At 39.4% G+C, this 17,061-nt stretch overlaps 2 protein-coding genes across 4 annotated transcripts in view; both read right to left on the bottom strand.

Moving 5' to 3' along the window:
• Window positions 1-7,897, bottom strand: part of lrrc74b (leucine rich repeat containing 74B) — a 12,249-nt gene extending 4,352 nt beyond the window's left edge. Inside the window, exons 1-5 of one of the 2 annotated variants that reach the window (XM_032515197.1) lie at window positions 7,602-7,897; window positions 6,561-6,750; window positions 5,820-5,962; window positions 3,489-3,621; window positions 2,147-2,353 (exon numbers count right to left, since the gene is read on the bottom strand). In XM_032515197.1, the coding sequence (XP_032371088.1) occupies window positions 2,147-2,353; window positions 3,489-3,621; window positions 5,820-5,962; window positions 6,561-6,750; window positions 7,602-7,694 (766 nt within the window). In that variant the 5' untranslated portion in view covers window positions 7,695-7,897. The remainder of the gene's footprint in view (window positions 1-2,146; window positions 2,354-3,488; window positions 3,622-5,819; window positions 5,963-6,560; window positions 6,751-7,601) is intronic. The other variant, XM_032515198.1, reaches the window with a different exon arrangement.
• A 714-nt stretch (window positions 7,898-8,611) lies between these two features.
• The window catches only part of nos1 (nitric oxide synthase 1 (neuronal)), a 44,690-nt gene continuing 36,240 nt past the window's right edge, over window positions 8,612-17,061 (bottom strand). The window contains exons 26-28 of one of the 2 annotated variants that reach the window (XM_032515192.1): window positions 16,549-16,743; window positions 15,751-15,869; window positions 8,612-11,395 (exon numbers count right to left, since the gene is read on the bottom strand). In XM_032515192.1, the coding sequence (XP_032371083.1) occupies window positions 11,380-11,395; window positions 15,751-15,869; window positions 16,549-16,743 (330 nt within the window). In that variant the 3' untranslated portion in view covers window positions 8,612-11,379. Of the gene's footprint in view, window positions 11,396-15,746; window positions 15,870-16,548; window positions 16,744-17,061 lie in introns of those variants that run through there. The other variant, XM_032515193.1, reaches the window with a different exon arrangement.

Raw genomic sequence — 17,061 nt, 5'->3', positions numbered from 1 at the left:
AGTATTTCCCAAATAGTGGAAATCTGGTTTTGGAAAATTATTTACATCCAGACTGGTGCAGGATGAAAAATCTCAGACGACAGATGTGTTAGTGGTAAGAACGCAAAATCAAAGTATGTATTCAAATCAAACACCCACTTCCACACTCTATGGGAGCAACCTATCTCATCTCCAGTATATTCCACTGAGATGGTGAGATTACGTGTTTTGCAATAGCCTAAAAGCACAAGTGAATGAGGACCGTGGGGGCAGAGATCTTAAAGCTATAAATCATAGATTCTGTCGCCCCCCATGAGGAATTCTAAGTAATGACAACAACTACTGTTGACCATATAAAAGCCAATTGTGATCACAACCCCCCACCCCTCTTCCACTCAGTTGCTAATAGCCAAGGAGGACACCAAGGATTAACAAAAACACAATGGACTCTGTACGAGAGGTAATTATCTTCACTCGAGCTTCTGCGTGCGAAAGTCGTCGGACAACATAATCTTCTGAACATAGACATACTGAGAAATTTTTTTTGTTGCTTTGTAGCAACTCATTTGGCAATGGCTTGAATGTAACGGACGTTCATTAATATAAAAAAGTTACACACTTAAGCTTTCAAAGAGAAAGATCCCCATCATCATCATCATCATCATCTTCATGAGGATAAGAATGTGCACAGCACTCCGTGGTTCATAATCAAAGAAAAAGATGCACTTATTGTGCTTGCTCAAAAAAATCAATAAAACCATAGCATGAATGTAAGCGTGTTTGATTGGTACACATTCTACCTACTATATGGAAGAGTGCACTCGAAAAGCATAAAAATATCCTTTGATATTTCAGCAGTGGAGAAAATAAAATTAAATATGGGGATGAATCATAGCGGCACACACAACAATGAGACATGGTGGTGTCTCCCCTTTCCTACAGAAAGATTTATTTTCAATTACCTACATAATATGCTTATTGTACCCTCGTCTGCCATTATTCTACAAGGTGCCTGTCAGAAAGCTCATCCACATGATAATTGAAAGAGGTTTTAATGAAGGCAAAATGTTCTTGACCTTTGAATGCCGCAGTCTGCTGCTGCCTGCTGTCCTGTGACAACTTAGAGATAAGACTGCACTATTACTGCAAACTCTTACTCATTTTATGAGGATCATTTTCCAAAAATCTAATAATAATAGATACCAGTGATCGCAAATATTAAATTATACTGCGACTATACTACTCATTCTTTATTTCATCTTACATGTTAGCTAGCCTACTGTATATGCTACCGCATCACAGTGTTGTGTAGTCATGTTGTTTTTACAGTTATCATTGTACAATGTATGTGACTCATTAATATCTAAGTAGCAGGTCATTGTGTTTCATCCCAGTTTCACCCTTTGTAAGTCCACTAAACTGAGTTACAATGATCCCAGTCATGTTTCCAGCCAAAAAGTCACAAGTTTAAACATAATTTGTAAAGTATTACCTTGAAACCAAAGGGAAATATTTGAAACATAAAGGGTGGATAAATTCAGCATTATAATATGGTAATTACCAAATTTAAATTCAAGAAGATTTATCTAATTTGGAAGGTATTAGGCTGATAGTAGCCTATAATACTGTCACCATCTCATCAACATGAACAAACAGTATATTACCCCATTTGTATCACTATTACAATATTAATATAACTGTATTACCACTACCCAGATATACAAATGGTTATCAAACAAACATTCCTAGTTATTCCCTTGGAAATTGCATGTTATTACATCTGTTACCTTCTTATCACCTACCCCAGTTTTACATCTTATTACTGTGATGTATTACCCAGTTGTTACTTTGGTAATTACAAGTTATTACCTATATATTACCTATTTATTATTACACTTTTACCACACTATTACTTATTACCGTGGTGGAATGTAAAGTGCTACCATCATTTTTTATCTCAATCCTCAAACCTATTTAATGTCCTTCACTATCTATTGATGCAACAGATAATTTCGGGGTACTGAAGTTCAGTTATCTGGTGCTGCTAATTTAAAGTATTTAAAAATAAGTATGGAGCCATGGGCACTGTTTAATTCTTTGGAAGGCTAAGGCCTTACAGAAAATACAGTATGTGACTTTTACTATACATAACTAATTGCTGTGCTACCTGCACGCTCTCCCAGAGTGTTGTGGCTGAGGTCGAGGTGCTGTAGCTTGGAGTTAATTATCAGGGCCGGGCCGAGGTGTTCAGCCGACCGGTCTGTGAAATTGTTTCCTGACAGATTAAGGCTAGCCAGGGTGCTGTTCTCCTTAAGCATTCCAGCGATGGCCCTGGCCCCATAATCCGCAAGATTGTTGTCAGATAGATCCACCTCTGGGAATGACACACAAATACACAGGTTATGTAAAGGACAGTGTGTGGCAAGAAAAGCTGATGGGTTTCCCCACACAATAAAAGTCCAAGGAGAAGAAGTGCAGTGGAGTTTTAGACAGTTAAAAAGACATTTCATAGTTGTATACTGCACATCAGTTGCTTCCAGTTTGCTAAGAGTCTTTTTTAGTTTTGGCCTGACTACTAATGAAGAGTCTTTTACAAAATAGTTAAGACTGCACCCAAAATTATTGGTCACTCATTCATTTCCCTTTCTTTTGTTTAAAGTTTGACTTCATCAAAAGGTTGTGAATATTTTTTGTCTCCCATTTTTTTAGTTGTCGCCCTGCAAGAGGAGATATAGTCTACATTTTAAATCTGAGTGGTTCAAAACTTTAATTTGTCCAACAAATGTGTTTTGCAGGTAAACACTGGGGATTACCTGCAAAACTAATGACATATCAACCTCAGCTGCAAATTGTGTTTAGTGCTGGTCATCAAATGTTAGAATTCTAACACATTAAACTGAGATGGTGAACAAGGTAAACATTATACCTGCTAACATGAGCTTAAAACATTTTCTTTTTACATTATATTTTTTAGTTGTGTTCTGTGTTCTTCTGATCATCCTTTTGCATGATGTGCTCCACAACGTACTGACAACGTTTGTTGTACTGGCAATACAATTAACTTAAAGTTGACTCTAGAGTAGAGTTTTAGAGTTGGATGTGTTTTATATGTTTATTCATTTGAAACAAAACAAAAAATAGTTTTCCTTTAAAATTCTGTGTTGGCTAATGATGCTGCAGCATCAGTAAAAAATATATACATGTTGGCTACCAGCCTGTTATACTGTATTTTCTTGCAATTGGATTACCCCTGAAAATTGAATAGTAACACCACATCAGAGAGCCATGCGTAATTCACAGCAGTCATTCTCCATAGATCCCTCCATAGGTTCCTGACTTGCTCATTATACTGACAAATATTAAACATGGACCCCAGATGTGGGATATGATTGGGGTTAGAGTGGCATACGAGTGGGAGTAAGAGTGGCACTTTTGCTAGAAAAAGGCAAGACAAAGTGAGGGAAAGGGAAGAGAAAATGTCTGCATGCTTGAGTGTCCAAAAAAAACACCTGTAACGTAACAATTTTCCTTTAACATCTCGGCTATTGCAGCTCCGCCCATTCCTTCCATCCAATTATCTCGCAGGTTCAGCCTCAGTATTGAAGTGTTGGTTACCAGGGGAACTGCCAGTGCTTTGGTGCCCTGCAAACACACAACCAACCCCCCCCCCCACCTCAAAGTGAAATTCTTCTGTTTGTTCACTGCAGCATATTTTCTTATCTGTATTCCAGTTAAAAGTGCAGATGTACTGATGCAGGTGGGCAGAAAGCGAAAGAGAGCGAGAGGGGAATATTAAACCTGTGTGAGACAAATGAAGCAGAAGGGAGCTGTGTGGAGGCGTGGGTCAGAAATGAAGCTCGCAGAACATGAAAATTATAGTTTCTAGCACGGCTAATGAGAAAGTTGGCTGCACGAAGCCCCATGTTAACTTGATTTTTAAAAAGAAGAGCAGAAACAGCCCCATCAGAGGATAGTGTGTTTAAACGCATGCAGAGTATATTTCTCTAAGATGTTAGAAGACCATTATCTGCACCTGGTTGCCTTACTTCTAATCTCTGTGATTGACATGTGAAGACTGATTTAAAATTCAATTGAATATGTCTGAATGATGTTATTAAAGCTGAAACCACGGGAAATGGCTTGTTAAGAAATGGATTTACATTTACAACTTTCATTTACAGCGTTGTGGACCAGTGGAAGCCTGTGGAAATGTCAAATTGTGTTGCTAAGAGCTCCATGAAATGCACTTTCTCTTTGCTCAGTCCGAGATGTACAACCACAGACTTACATTCATTTACTGTTAAAAAGATATCATGAATGACTTGTTGGCTAGAATTAGGCTATATAGGGTTTAAGTGTAAAAGGAAATATGTGTGCATGTTTTATACATGTGTGCACTTTATATGATCCATTAATTGAAAACAACACAAATTTCCTGTTTGATCTAAACCTGCCAGCAACATCTGTATATGTCTGTGTACTGTATATTTGGGGTTATTTGAGAGCTAAAACATGTAGACTCAATATTGACATTGTGTCTAATGCTTAAGACCAAGGGCCAGATAATAAAGTACTTTTACATGGGTCACAGTATTAGCTGTCATTTAGGCTCAAAAATAAGAACATTTCCCCAGAGATTAATTAAGTTTTAGATATAGCTGCATAATGAGCTCTCTCTGAGTATAAATCAATGCCAGCAGCTTTCCCTCTCTTCAAAGGCATGAAGGACTCTCCATTTAAATGTGTATTGGTAAACTCTTTATAATGGACTAAAGTAAAAGTGTACTGCAAAGATAAGTACATGCATGATCCATTTTGTCCCAACTATGTCATGATTAGTTGCCCTGGAGGTGAATGTGACTTTTGAATTAATGAATCATCCGCTGATCAAAGGTTTGGGCTAATTTGAAAAAGCGCCAGAGAGGCATAAAAATATATATTTTTCAAATATGCATGTTCAATATGAATACCTTCCCCCAGGTGAAACTGAAGGCCAATCGGGGGCAGCAGAAACAAGTTAAGCACAAAATTGACATACAATCAACTTTGTGATATGAACTTGTTAGGAAACAGTTGCTTGTTTACACATCTGGAAGGTACAGAGCAACCTTATTATTCATTTGGAATCATGCTTCTGGCCACCTTGCAAAAGTAAATATTCACTCTCTTTTAGCTTTGTTTTTGGGCTCTATCATTCCTAAAGGAAAACATCTGGCTCTTCCCCAGGTAGGAGCTAACTTTGTGTCTGTGCTGTTTGGTGCTGACTAGGGGTACAGGGAGTTTAACGGAAAAAAAGAGACTAACTGCAACTGCAAGGGATGCTTTAAGAACAATGAGAGGGAACCAAAACAGTAAAGTTGGCGGACAGCTAAACAATGAGCTGACACTCACTATAAATCTACGTACAAGCAACCATTTTCACATTGTTTTCACATATGATGTATGAAACATCAATTATTGCTGCTTTGAAGAAATGTGTACAATTTGTAAATGTTTACTTGTAATAACTAAAAGAGGCAAAGCATAAATACAGGGTGCACCCAACTTAGTATGTTAACAATTTATGATAATAATAAATTTTACTATAGCCGCCAATTAACACATTAGAAGTGTGTTTTTTCACTAAAGGAATGAACTGGCCGCAGATGGCAGATCAGTGCCTACAGATGAAATTAGATACAGATAAATAGAAGAAAATAATGATAATAAATATAAATCTGGACTTAAAAAAGATAAATACATAAAAGACCAGCCCTTACTCTCCGCGAAGACTACCCTCCCTTCAGCCAAAAGAACAATGTCCCCAAATAATTTTCATACAATCCCCAAGATTAAAGTACCTGAGGCCCCAGACCACGATGCATCATGGACAGCTCGCTATTTTGCATGCGCCGCAGGAAGTAGGAGGCAGGTACCACCTGTAACGCTGCACACGCCTCCATGTAGCGCGTCTGCCCAGTCGGGTCATAGGCCTCCCTCTCATCTGCAACATTACAAAAGACACTAGCTGTTTGTTATTGTTCGCTATCAATACTCTATGTAAAAGGAGAGATGTGGCACTTTCCCTCGGAGGAGGATCTTTTGAATGTGATATTGAAAACTCTCTTGTGACTGATTTCGCCCTGTCAGGGGAGCTCATTCACACCAGATGGTTTTCACTTCTGTTGAAAAGGAAGCCTGACAAAGACTGAGATGAAATCATTAAGATGTAGAACAGAGCTTCACATGTGTGGGCAGGCACATGTAGGAGTTACTGTTTTGTCTTGTTTTTCTCTCCTGAAATTATTTAGAGATTGAGACGATGGAAAGGGAGAAGGGAAGAGATTAACAGATGGGATGGCAGGAGGGTTTTGCCTTATCAATGTCTGTTCTGATTGAGATCAAGCTAAGACTCACTGTCATGACACTTTGTACTGCTGGAGCCTGGTATAAAACATTATTTCAGACAGAAAATAACATGATGAAAATGGTTCATTTATCACCAAGCCATTTCCACACCTTTTTATTTCATAAGAGGGAACATCACACCCTTTTTCATAAAATGTAATAACTTTCCCACCCTATTTATCTCCCCTCTTTACCTCTGAGCTCCAAATCTGTGTCGTAGTCCTCATCAGAGATCACACACTCTACTTCTCCCAGCTCCTCCTCTTCATTCTCGTCCTCCTCCTCTTCACCCTCTCTTTCACCTCTGTCTAGCACATTCCCTTCAGGACACGAGCGTTGGTCCTTTGGCCCACGCATGTCGACCTCGGTCCCGCTCACTCTCTGCTGGGTGGAGAATGAAAAAGTAAGACATCATGACTCCTCAAAACTGGCTGTTGTTGGCAGCATGGGTGAGGAGATTTGATGAATTTCCTGCCAGGATAATACAACTGATACACACACTTTTTGACAACTGAGTCTATCAATGTGGATGTATCCCTTTGTCCTCCCAGTCTAGTTACCTTCCCTTCTATGTGTTTATCCCACAACGCCAGAGGCTGTTTAAGCAGTCTTTCACTCCATTTCTGTCTAGGGGTATGGCACAGTCATTTCTCAGTCATGTGTTTGTTATTTTCAGAACTAAATAGACTACTCAGAAATACCGTTATTTGGCATGTGAGTGGTACTGCACATTCTAAGGCACTTTTTGTGTGGACATTAAAAATATTTATTTAAAAATGGGCTGCTTTCATAAGGTATTTCTTGCATTTACAGTAGAGCGAGCAGCCCTGTGATTAGACTACATGAATTATTAATTGAGACAGACTTTCGGGGTGACATGAGTCCCCTCTGTTAAATGAATTCAAGCACGTACACAGGTCAAAAGAGCAATCTATAAAAAGAAATTAGCAGGTCTTTAGCCTGTATTTATGAGCGCTGCTTTCCCCTGCCCATTGGCAATTGAAAGTGCTCAGACGTGTCTAGAGATGGTGTTATGGTTAACTTATGACCACCATTTCTAAAGCTAAATATTCTTTTGCAGATCAATAACATGTATTGAATGAAAAGTCCCTCTATGTTTAATTCACAATCTCCATTTAAATCTGAACGGTCCTACACGTCTAAATGCCTACCTGGTTGTTCACACTTTCCTTACTGAAGCGTTTGCACACTTGGCTGTATGGTGAGCTTCCTACCTCTCCCAGCTGCAGCTTCTCACTTTGGGTCTCTGCGTCTTCCAGGACAGAAGGCAGCAGAGTGTCCTTGGCCAACTTCTTCCCAAGAACCATAACTTCCACGCAGAGTGATGATGATAGAGCTACTGAGGAAATTATATTTTGCTACCTTTAATACTTTTTTTTGCTTGTTTTCAGAATTAATGTGGTGTTAAAATGTCTGTGCAGTTAGTGAAATCACTGTACTGCATTTGACCTGGCGGTAGTATGTCCAGTGCTCATGCAACCTATCTTGCTTAATAGGAGGGTCAAACTCTTTGGACTAATTAGAAAGGCCACTTCACTTCCTGACAGCCAGTCACCATGCAGGGTCCTTGTGCAATGTTTGGATGGCTTAATAAGTTGACACGTTTCCATGGCGCTGAGAGGCATCTCTGTGCTGGGTGCAGACACTGTGAGCCATGACGACCAGCACTTACAGAGGCAGGAAGAGGAGGGGAAGCAGGGCAAAAAACTTTCTATCAACATCTAAATCTGACCATCAGACCAAAACGCTTCGACCTTAAACAAGTTCTACTGCAGGAATAAACTTTTCTAGTCAAGCTTCTTTCTTATATAAACAAGAAAAACAAACCAAACAACTGTGTTGGCATATTCTGTAAATGTTTCTCTTTATTTGTAAGTAAATGCAAAGTCCTTGCAGTTGATGCATTAAAATGGAATACCTTTAATCCATTACACAACAAAGGTCATTATAGCAGAGGCTGATTGGATCAGAGTTGTTAATAGCAGCAGCAGCGATATGCAAACACAGAAAAAGAAACCCCTCAAGAATTTTTTTTTCAACGTACAAAGTCCTGTGAGAAAGGTCGGACATCCTCACAATACAGTCTCACTGACTGACACAGTGGTGGTAAATAAACAGAGCTTTTAAAATATGAACAGGAAAGAGAAGATTACTATGCATTTATTTAATGCTGCTGTTTTATTCCCATACCTAAAGGATATGAGAGAGTATAGAATTAGGCCTTTTTTGTCATGTTAAATCAAGCGGAATCATAATGCTCATTTATGTAATCAAAATACATTCTTAGAAAAGATTGAAGTGGTCCTTTTTATATTTTATACTAGGTCTTTGAACATATATCAACCTGTATAGAAGCTATATGGTGTATCATTTGTTTTCCTGCTGCACATTTCACATCATAGACATTTTCTTGACGGCTCTCATTCCAACTAAACCAAAATCTGTTCAAACAAGTTATACAGAGGAGACATTCATCCAGAATGAAGAGTGGGGACATTGGGAAATCACCCATTTTCTCCAGGCAGTAAAAATATTTTATTCACAAAAATTAAAATATAAAAAAATAAACAAGAAACCACACATATTATCAGCAGCTGTGAAGGATGTTTGAAAATCACATTGAAATTTGTTATTCATGCTAACAGTTATCTTTAATTTTAATCTAAGACAAACAAAAAGGGAACAAATTGTTGCCACAAGTTACTGTAGAGTGGGTGATCAATTAACAATGTGGCCCCTACAGGAATTATATATTCAAATTACAACCCTGATTCATCGTAAAGCAGCAAATGACCACAGCGGTAGCGTGATTGCCTCGTCCCTGAAACACGTCACTGGAACTGTTCACAATAGAACTGAACTGCTGAGATCAAAACAGAAAGCCATGTGGGCAGTTTCCTGTTACCAAAACACCGTCTGTAAGATTTGCAGGCTTGTGTGGCTCACAGAGCAACAAATTCATGCTTATTTTAAAATCTAACCAGTTTGACAAGGTAACAGACAACAAGCAGAATAATCATGTAAAAACTTACACCTGAGCACATGCATGTTTTACACCCACTCATATAGAGATGCGCACACTTAGGATTTCTAGGGACACACACACACACACACCACACACACACACCACACACACACACACACACACACACACACCACACACACACACACACACACACCACACACCCACCACCCACACACACACACACAACACCACCCCACACACACACACACACACACCCACCCACACACACACACACCCACACACACACACACACACAACACACACACCACACACACACACAACACACACACCAACACACCACACACACACAACACACACACACACACACTTGATGCTACTGAGCAGGTGTCAGGTCACAGTGAAAGGGTGGCGTGTGAGCCGTAGGGTTGCGCACAATCATGCAGAGAGACAAAAGAATGAATGAATGTTCTATGTAGGCAGAGAGTTAATATGTAGGCTAAGGCATGAGGCAGAGGAGTTATGACGCTGATAAATGCAAATTTTAAAAGCTCAATAGCTGTCACATATGGTCTGGGCAGCACATAGTGCTAAAATGATTTTTTTGCTTTACTTAACAATGTTTTGTAACGGAGATATTTCATTTTTAAAGGAACAGTTTGACAGAGTAAAGTAAGAGGAAATCAACACCGCTATCATGTTTGTATGGTAAACATAACGCTACAGCCTAAAGATTGGAAACTGACAAAACAGTTAGCTTGGCTAAATCCCCAAATAACCAAATTTTCCTACAAGCACCTCCTAAGCTCAATAATAAAAATGGACCATTTTTTGCGGGAGTGATGACTTCCTGCTTCCAGTCAAGGAAAAGTCTGGCACATAGCCTCCCGTTAAACCAATAACCAAGAAAGAGAATAAAGCATATTTCCCCATAAAACCCTTTAACTTATAAACTACAGCTTTAATCATTAAACAATCATCTACAATTCAAGAATTCATGTTTCAAAACAATTTCCTTCCACCATGATTATATGATTTGACATTATTTTTCCTTTATTATAGTCAACACATCAATACTTAAAATCTGAGAGCCCTGAAAGATGTTTAAAGATATTTTTATTTGTCATTAATTTTAGTCAAATATGTCAAATATGTCACTCAGATTCAGACTTCTTGCTTAATGGCTGCCCTGCTCATTCCTATGCAGCCACTATAAGGTTGGGAAAGCACCAGCTGGGACACACACACTACGATGCTAGGGAGAGAATGGACAGGCCACTTAAAAGAGAGCTGGAACAGAGGCTTATGCATTCTGATGGACTGCCAGTGAAGAGTGAGATAATAGGTTAGTTGAGGCAGTGACAGAATCGCTGTTTTCATAATTCAGGGTGATCTGTCAACACATTTGCACACAGAAAATCTGCCTTTCAGTTTTTCTATCTGTATGCCTGTACATCTTTTAATTATCTCTCCCCCTTGAACTTTGATTTAAAAAAACAAAACAAATAGCCAAAATAGATTTGACCAGCCCTGATTCTTTTCTGAAACCTAAACTCGACTTAATTCATATTTCAGAAATGTCTGTGAGTTTGTCATCAATGCCACACTTTTCCTCGTAAATATAAAACCTCAATAAAAGCTTTTTAACTAACATTAACACAGAGTATATTATATTTCTTGAGTATATTCTCATCTATATTCTTGTCTTGGTCATGCATTCACAATGAGGCAGGTCATTACACTAGGTGCACACATTATGAATCAAAATGAACAATTTGTAATTTTTTGGAAGTATCATCAACAAGCAAAACAGATTCTCAGAGAACAGAACATTTCCAATTTGCTACAGACAAAATTGCAGAGCCCAACAAAAACATCAAAGTGGTATAAAAAAAGAAGAAAGAAACCCTTTTTTTTTTTAACAGTACAAAATGTGGCACAGTATTTTATAACCAGCTTTGCTGTGTCCTCCAGACTGGTTGTTGTCAGAAAGCCCCCGATCCAAGGACCTACGAGCAGAAAACCCTGAGAGAGAAGACAGAAGGAGAGACAGAAAGACAGACCGAGAGAGCAACAGAGACATTGAAATAGAGATGTTACAGTCATTACTCATCCAGCGAACAGGGGCTTGGATGGCCAAATGTGAAATTCAAGTGACAATCCACACAGGAGCCATCGTCTGTGATGCATTATGTTGGTGCTTAATGAGCCATAGTGGATATGTAGGGCTCTTGTTTTGCTCTCATGGCAAGGGTATATGAAGTATCTAATCTTGAATGGGCACAAATGACGATAGAAACAAAAACAGAAATGGAACAGACCCACTCGCTTTCATTCTAATCCTGTTAGTTTAAAGGCCCTTCTCCACGGGTTTCTATGGTTACCCACTCTGTTTTCATCTGAAACGAAGGGTGATAACACATCGGCGTTGCCAACAACTACAGGTTGGAGATTGGAGTTGGACTACTTATGCAAACGTCTCGTGGCGATAGTGCTGCTCCAGTAATCTCACTGGCTGAGATGAATCTAAAAGAGTTGTGCCAAAAACTGTACGTGATATAAGCTAACCAGCTGGCAAATTTGAGTGGCGAAGAAGAATGATTGGTAAAAACAAAAAAATGAAAAGAAAAAAAAACAAAAACATAACAGATCTTGAGCAGTTCAGCGGTGTTGCAGATGAGTCAAGTGAAGGATCATGGCTTTATGTGTAAACACAACAATGCTCTCTAACAAAAACAAACAATGAAACGCTAAAGGAGGGAATGAAATGATGTATGAATAAAGAAAGGAATACATAAATGTGGTTTCATTTTTGGTTTCATTTGGTAAATGAGATGCTATTTAGTTAGTTTCTCTATCAATCCTGGCCTTCTCAGTTGCCCCAGCATTCCCACTCCATCCCACCACACAGTTACTCCAAACACTACATGATATCACTGACATTAAAGGTGCCCTGCCACACAAAACCATTTTTACTTGCATTTTTTGAAATGTGTCAGGTACATATTGTGAATATGAAAATGAACTGTTACCTCCAGTCAGCTCTAGCCACTGAAAAGAAATAAGCAGAGAAATCAGGCCAATTACAAAAACTGGTCAGTCTGTCGTCATGTTGCCTGAGCTCGTTACTATTCATGAGCTGTGTTGCCAGTTGCGCTGGGTTAAGGATACTGACAGCCAAGCTTTCAATGGCTAGCTGTTCAATTAGAGTCAAACAGCTTAGCTCGTTGAATATTAATGAGAGTCTTCCCGCAAGCTTTCTATCCCATGCTAGAATGGCTTGAGACAAGATAACCAGGGCATTTTGTCCAGAAAAAATGTTGCATTCTGCACTCTATGGTAGAACTTCAGACATCACCACAAAGTAATGAAATACATGTGGCAGGGCACCTTTAAAAACATTTTTAACACATCAGTATTCACCTCATTTCTCATACATGATACACGTGGACTTGTTCCATCAATAGGTCAACATGATTAGACCACGTTAGCCTGTCATTAAAAAAATGCCCAGATACTCCTTTCAACTTCTGAATGTTTGATATTCGCTGTCTCAGCTGTCATCAATTAATAATTATTCCGTTTTCTTAACATTGAGTTCTAGTAAATGAGTGTCGCATTTATCAACAAAAGCTCTCATTTTGATAGTCTTCATTTTCAATAGTCACAATTTTCAATTAACCCGATGAGCACTGTGTCGTCAGCAAATTTAACAACTTGTTTGTCATGATCTTGTCTCACTTAACGTTTAAGTTCAGCTTAACAAATTGAGACCTGGGGCCTGTTACACGAAAGTAGAATAAAGATATCCAGGATAAGTGAAAAAGCGCAGCTTGACTTAGTGTGACCTGCTCATCGCGGCTTAATCGGTTGCACGTTTGCCGAGCCAGGATAAACAGGTGGAGCTATGTCAAGCCAGGTGTAGATAGCCAGGATAAGTGCACGTTCACGGCTTTCTCAAATAGACCACGTTATCGATCACAGATTTACTGATGTAGAGATGAGAAGACGCATGCGCCAAATGTTTCACCCAATGAGCAGCATCTTCTAATGGAAAATAACGAGGAGGGGAAGAATATGGAAAAAGGGAAATACGGCTCTTATCAAACGGAGAAAAAAAGCCCAACATAGCGGACCCTACTGAATGTGTGGGGGTTTAAAAATATCTACTTTGCCTCAAAAGTGAGCAGAGGGAACTAATGTTCCTCGGGAAATGGACCCTACGGACTATAGGCTTAATTTCAAACCCTTATTCACAACGTGAGAACATGTTTTACAACCATGCACAAATCTCTATAAGCTATATCTAATTCTTTGTACAATTAATGTTCATACAGAACAATCAGAAAGGGACAACAACTAGAAAAAAAGTAAATGACTTCAATACACGCTGTCAACATATATGTAAAACAATATTCATGTTTTTTTATTCTTCTGACAAGTGACCGCACCAAAATAAAAAGATTAAGAAGCATTGTGGTGTTCCCAATGTGATGAATGTAAACTACACTACATACGTGCTGTATATAGACCACGTTATTAGTCCGGGGATGTGAGACTTATTGAGAAGGTTATGAAACCAATGTAAGCTATTATAAAAAACAATAGGCCCACTTATTAAGGAGTAACACAAACTACCCTTCATTAGAGAAGGACAAGCAACAAGAAAATGAAATCATGAATGTAGGCCTATTGGTCTCTGACCGATCTGACATTATTATCATCTGAGAATATCACTACATTAATATCGTCACACTTAATCTCCGGAGCGCGTCCTGTATAAACCTGAAGCTGAGACCACGGACGCTGCGCTGCTCATCTCTACTTTTACAGAGAGAGTGGACACTGACGCGACTCGCAAGTCTGCTGGCAGGCAATAGCCACCGGCCACCGGGCACCAGGCACCGGGCAGCAGCCACCGGGCAGCAGCCACCGGGCAGCGGCGGCCACCGGCCACCGGGCAGCGGCCGCACGCCAGGCAGCCTCGACATAGTACCGTCCCACCGGGAAAAGTCCCACTCCGCATCAGGGTGCCAGTGCAACCATTTCTAACATCTAAACAGCTGTAGTAGGGTTTAAATCAAACTCGCGAAAACAAAAGTGACAAGTAGGCTAATGCATGTTAATAAAAATAAAGCAGAACACATGCAGAAGACAACGCAATAACTGTTAAACACGTTTATTTCGGATCAGACGGCAGCTGATTTGACACATGAGACTCCAGGATTAATCTTAGCCTGGCTGTTAGCCTGCTCTGGACCAGGCTAGCCGCAAAGAACAAATCTCCATGGTTACTTGGCTGGGCTTAATTCAATCTGGTTTCGTGCAACCGAGTCCAAGCTAAATTCATCCCGGATAACTTGGATATCCCGGCTTAATCCCTTATCCTAGTTTCGTGCAACAGGCCCCTGTTTTCTAAGAAATTTAGAATAAAATAGATAAATACACATGGAACCTTCATCATTAAAAGCTTATTTACTATGATGTGTGGTTGTATTGTGTTGAATGCTAAGCTAAAATCATAGAATTCTCACACACTGTTCCCCTGCATCCAGGTAAGCAGAGACACTGTACAGTTTCAAGACAATAGTGTCCTCTGCCCCTCTCCCTTTCTGATACGCAAATTGGCAGGGGTCAAGATAATGCTCCACATGAGGCTTCACGCTTTTTAACACGATTTTACGGTTTCCATTTTAGGTACTGGTGTTATGCAAAATTGTTTCCATAAATAAGGTAATACTTTCTCTCACACCATGAGAGAAACAATAATTAAAAATATACTTTAAAATACTTGCTAACTGAGAAAGCACAGCCAGAAAACCAGAACATTGGTAGCACCACCATCCTATGAAAATGGTCACTGGTGGCCGGGTTAGCTGCGTTGGTAAGGCAGGCGCACAAATATGAAGGTTTACTCCTTGACACAGCGGCCGCAGGTTTGACCCTTTCATGTCTTCATCTGTCCTGTGGAAATAAAGGCCTAAAATGCCCCAAAACATAATCTTGGTCCCTTGACCAACACTTCACAGCTATGCCTCTCATGACCTAATAGAATAATTTTAAAATTGATTGACACAAATTGATGCCAATATTTGTGACTCAGAAGATTTGTCCTACAGTTTCTGGTGACCCCCCAAACTTTACTTTAATACAAATCAATAATTGCCCAAAATCTTAATTTCTAGAAATGTCAAAATCTACTTGGCAGGTTCCTATAACATTTACTGCTGTTGTCTTTTGTGCTATGTGAAAGCCTAAATGTCAACATTGCACACAGGATATCTCACACTAAGAATATTGCCATGAAATTTACTAAACACATCCATATTGGCAAAAAGACAATGGAAAATGCTGGAAATTAAAAGGTACAAACCACTTACTCATCTGAGTCCTTTTTGCTCTCCTCAATATAGGCTATGGACTCTGAACGAAGCCGGTTGGTGACCTCATAGGTGCGTAGGGTGACCCCAAAGATGTCCTCATGGTAGCGATTCTCATCCTGGATACGATGGGATAGTGGAAGCAGCGAGAGAAGGGGAAGAAAACGTGAGATGGAGATTTTTTTGTATGTTGTTGAACAGTAAATGACTTTGGAGCTTTCCATTTGAGGTACATCATTTTGGTTTGTGTATTATGTTTTTTTTAATCTACTCTTACACTATGAAGTGATTAGACTGTGCATTATGATTAAACATTTGTAGATGACCAGAGGCAGCCCAACTGTGTTTACATGCCTGCAATCATTGCATTTGACAAATTCACTGAACAATGCTGCAAAAAAAAAAAAAAACTCTTTAGTCCATTTGCATTCTACACAGGTAAGTGTGTTAATAGGGGGCTTTGTAACTCAGGCCATTCTTCTTTTTATAGTCTTTTTACCCATGACTTCACAAATTAAAATAAACCAGTGGGGGTGCCTTTTTAACCTTCATTTTTATAGGAAATAATGACTCAACACAACTTCTGTTTTTCAGTTATTCCATGCTCAGTCCGCACTCAGTTATACACATTCATGTGGAAAAGCTGCCCTGTTAAGGGCACATCTGCAATGGTGGAGAGCACTTAATATTCACTATTTTCACTGCTCAACTTGTGACCATGACACTACCATCACTTCCAAGCTGTTCAATAAGGTTTCATACTAAACATCATGACGACGATGTTGCCCTCTCTCTTACCCGCAGCTTGCTGATGAAAAAGCCAGCATCTTCCAGGGTCATGTTGGCCTGCTGCTTGATGATTTGCTGGACAGTCTTGAGAACATCCCCAGCCATTGTAACATCCCCGCACACATAGATGTGTCCTCCCTCCTCCCTCAGGCACTGGTACACCGTCTCTGACAGCTGCTCACGCAGTACATCCTGTACATATTTCTAAAGGAGAGACCGAGAAGGAATGATGAGTGTGCATGAAGAAGTCCAGTGGGAAGAAAGTAGGAAAGAAAAACAATGTAAAACAATCAGAAGATACTCTACATTCTGTATATTTCACTCTTTTTAAACTCAGCTATTGAACATCATTGCTACAAATAACAGAACAGTAAACAAAGCAAGAATCATTCAGAACAAGAAGCCTGTAAAAACAAAACAAATGCTAATTTTTTTACCTGAAAAACAACTGTAGAAAATCATCAAATGAAAACACTTTATGTCAATTGGAGTGAGCTTACTTCAGAATACACCCACAGCTGT

This window comes from Etheostoma spectabile, chromosome 5 (genome assembly GCF_008692095.1).
Source record: "Etheostoma spectabile isolate EspeVRDwgs_2016 chromosome 5, UIUC_Espe_1.0, whole genome shotgun sequence".
Lineage (NCBI taxonomy): Eukaryota > Metazoa > Chordata > Actinopteri > Perciformes > Percidae > Etheostoma > Etheostoma spectabile.
Note: the sequence above shows the minus strand (reverse complement) of the source record. Positions and strands in the feature narration are given on the sequence as shown.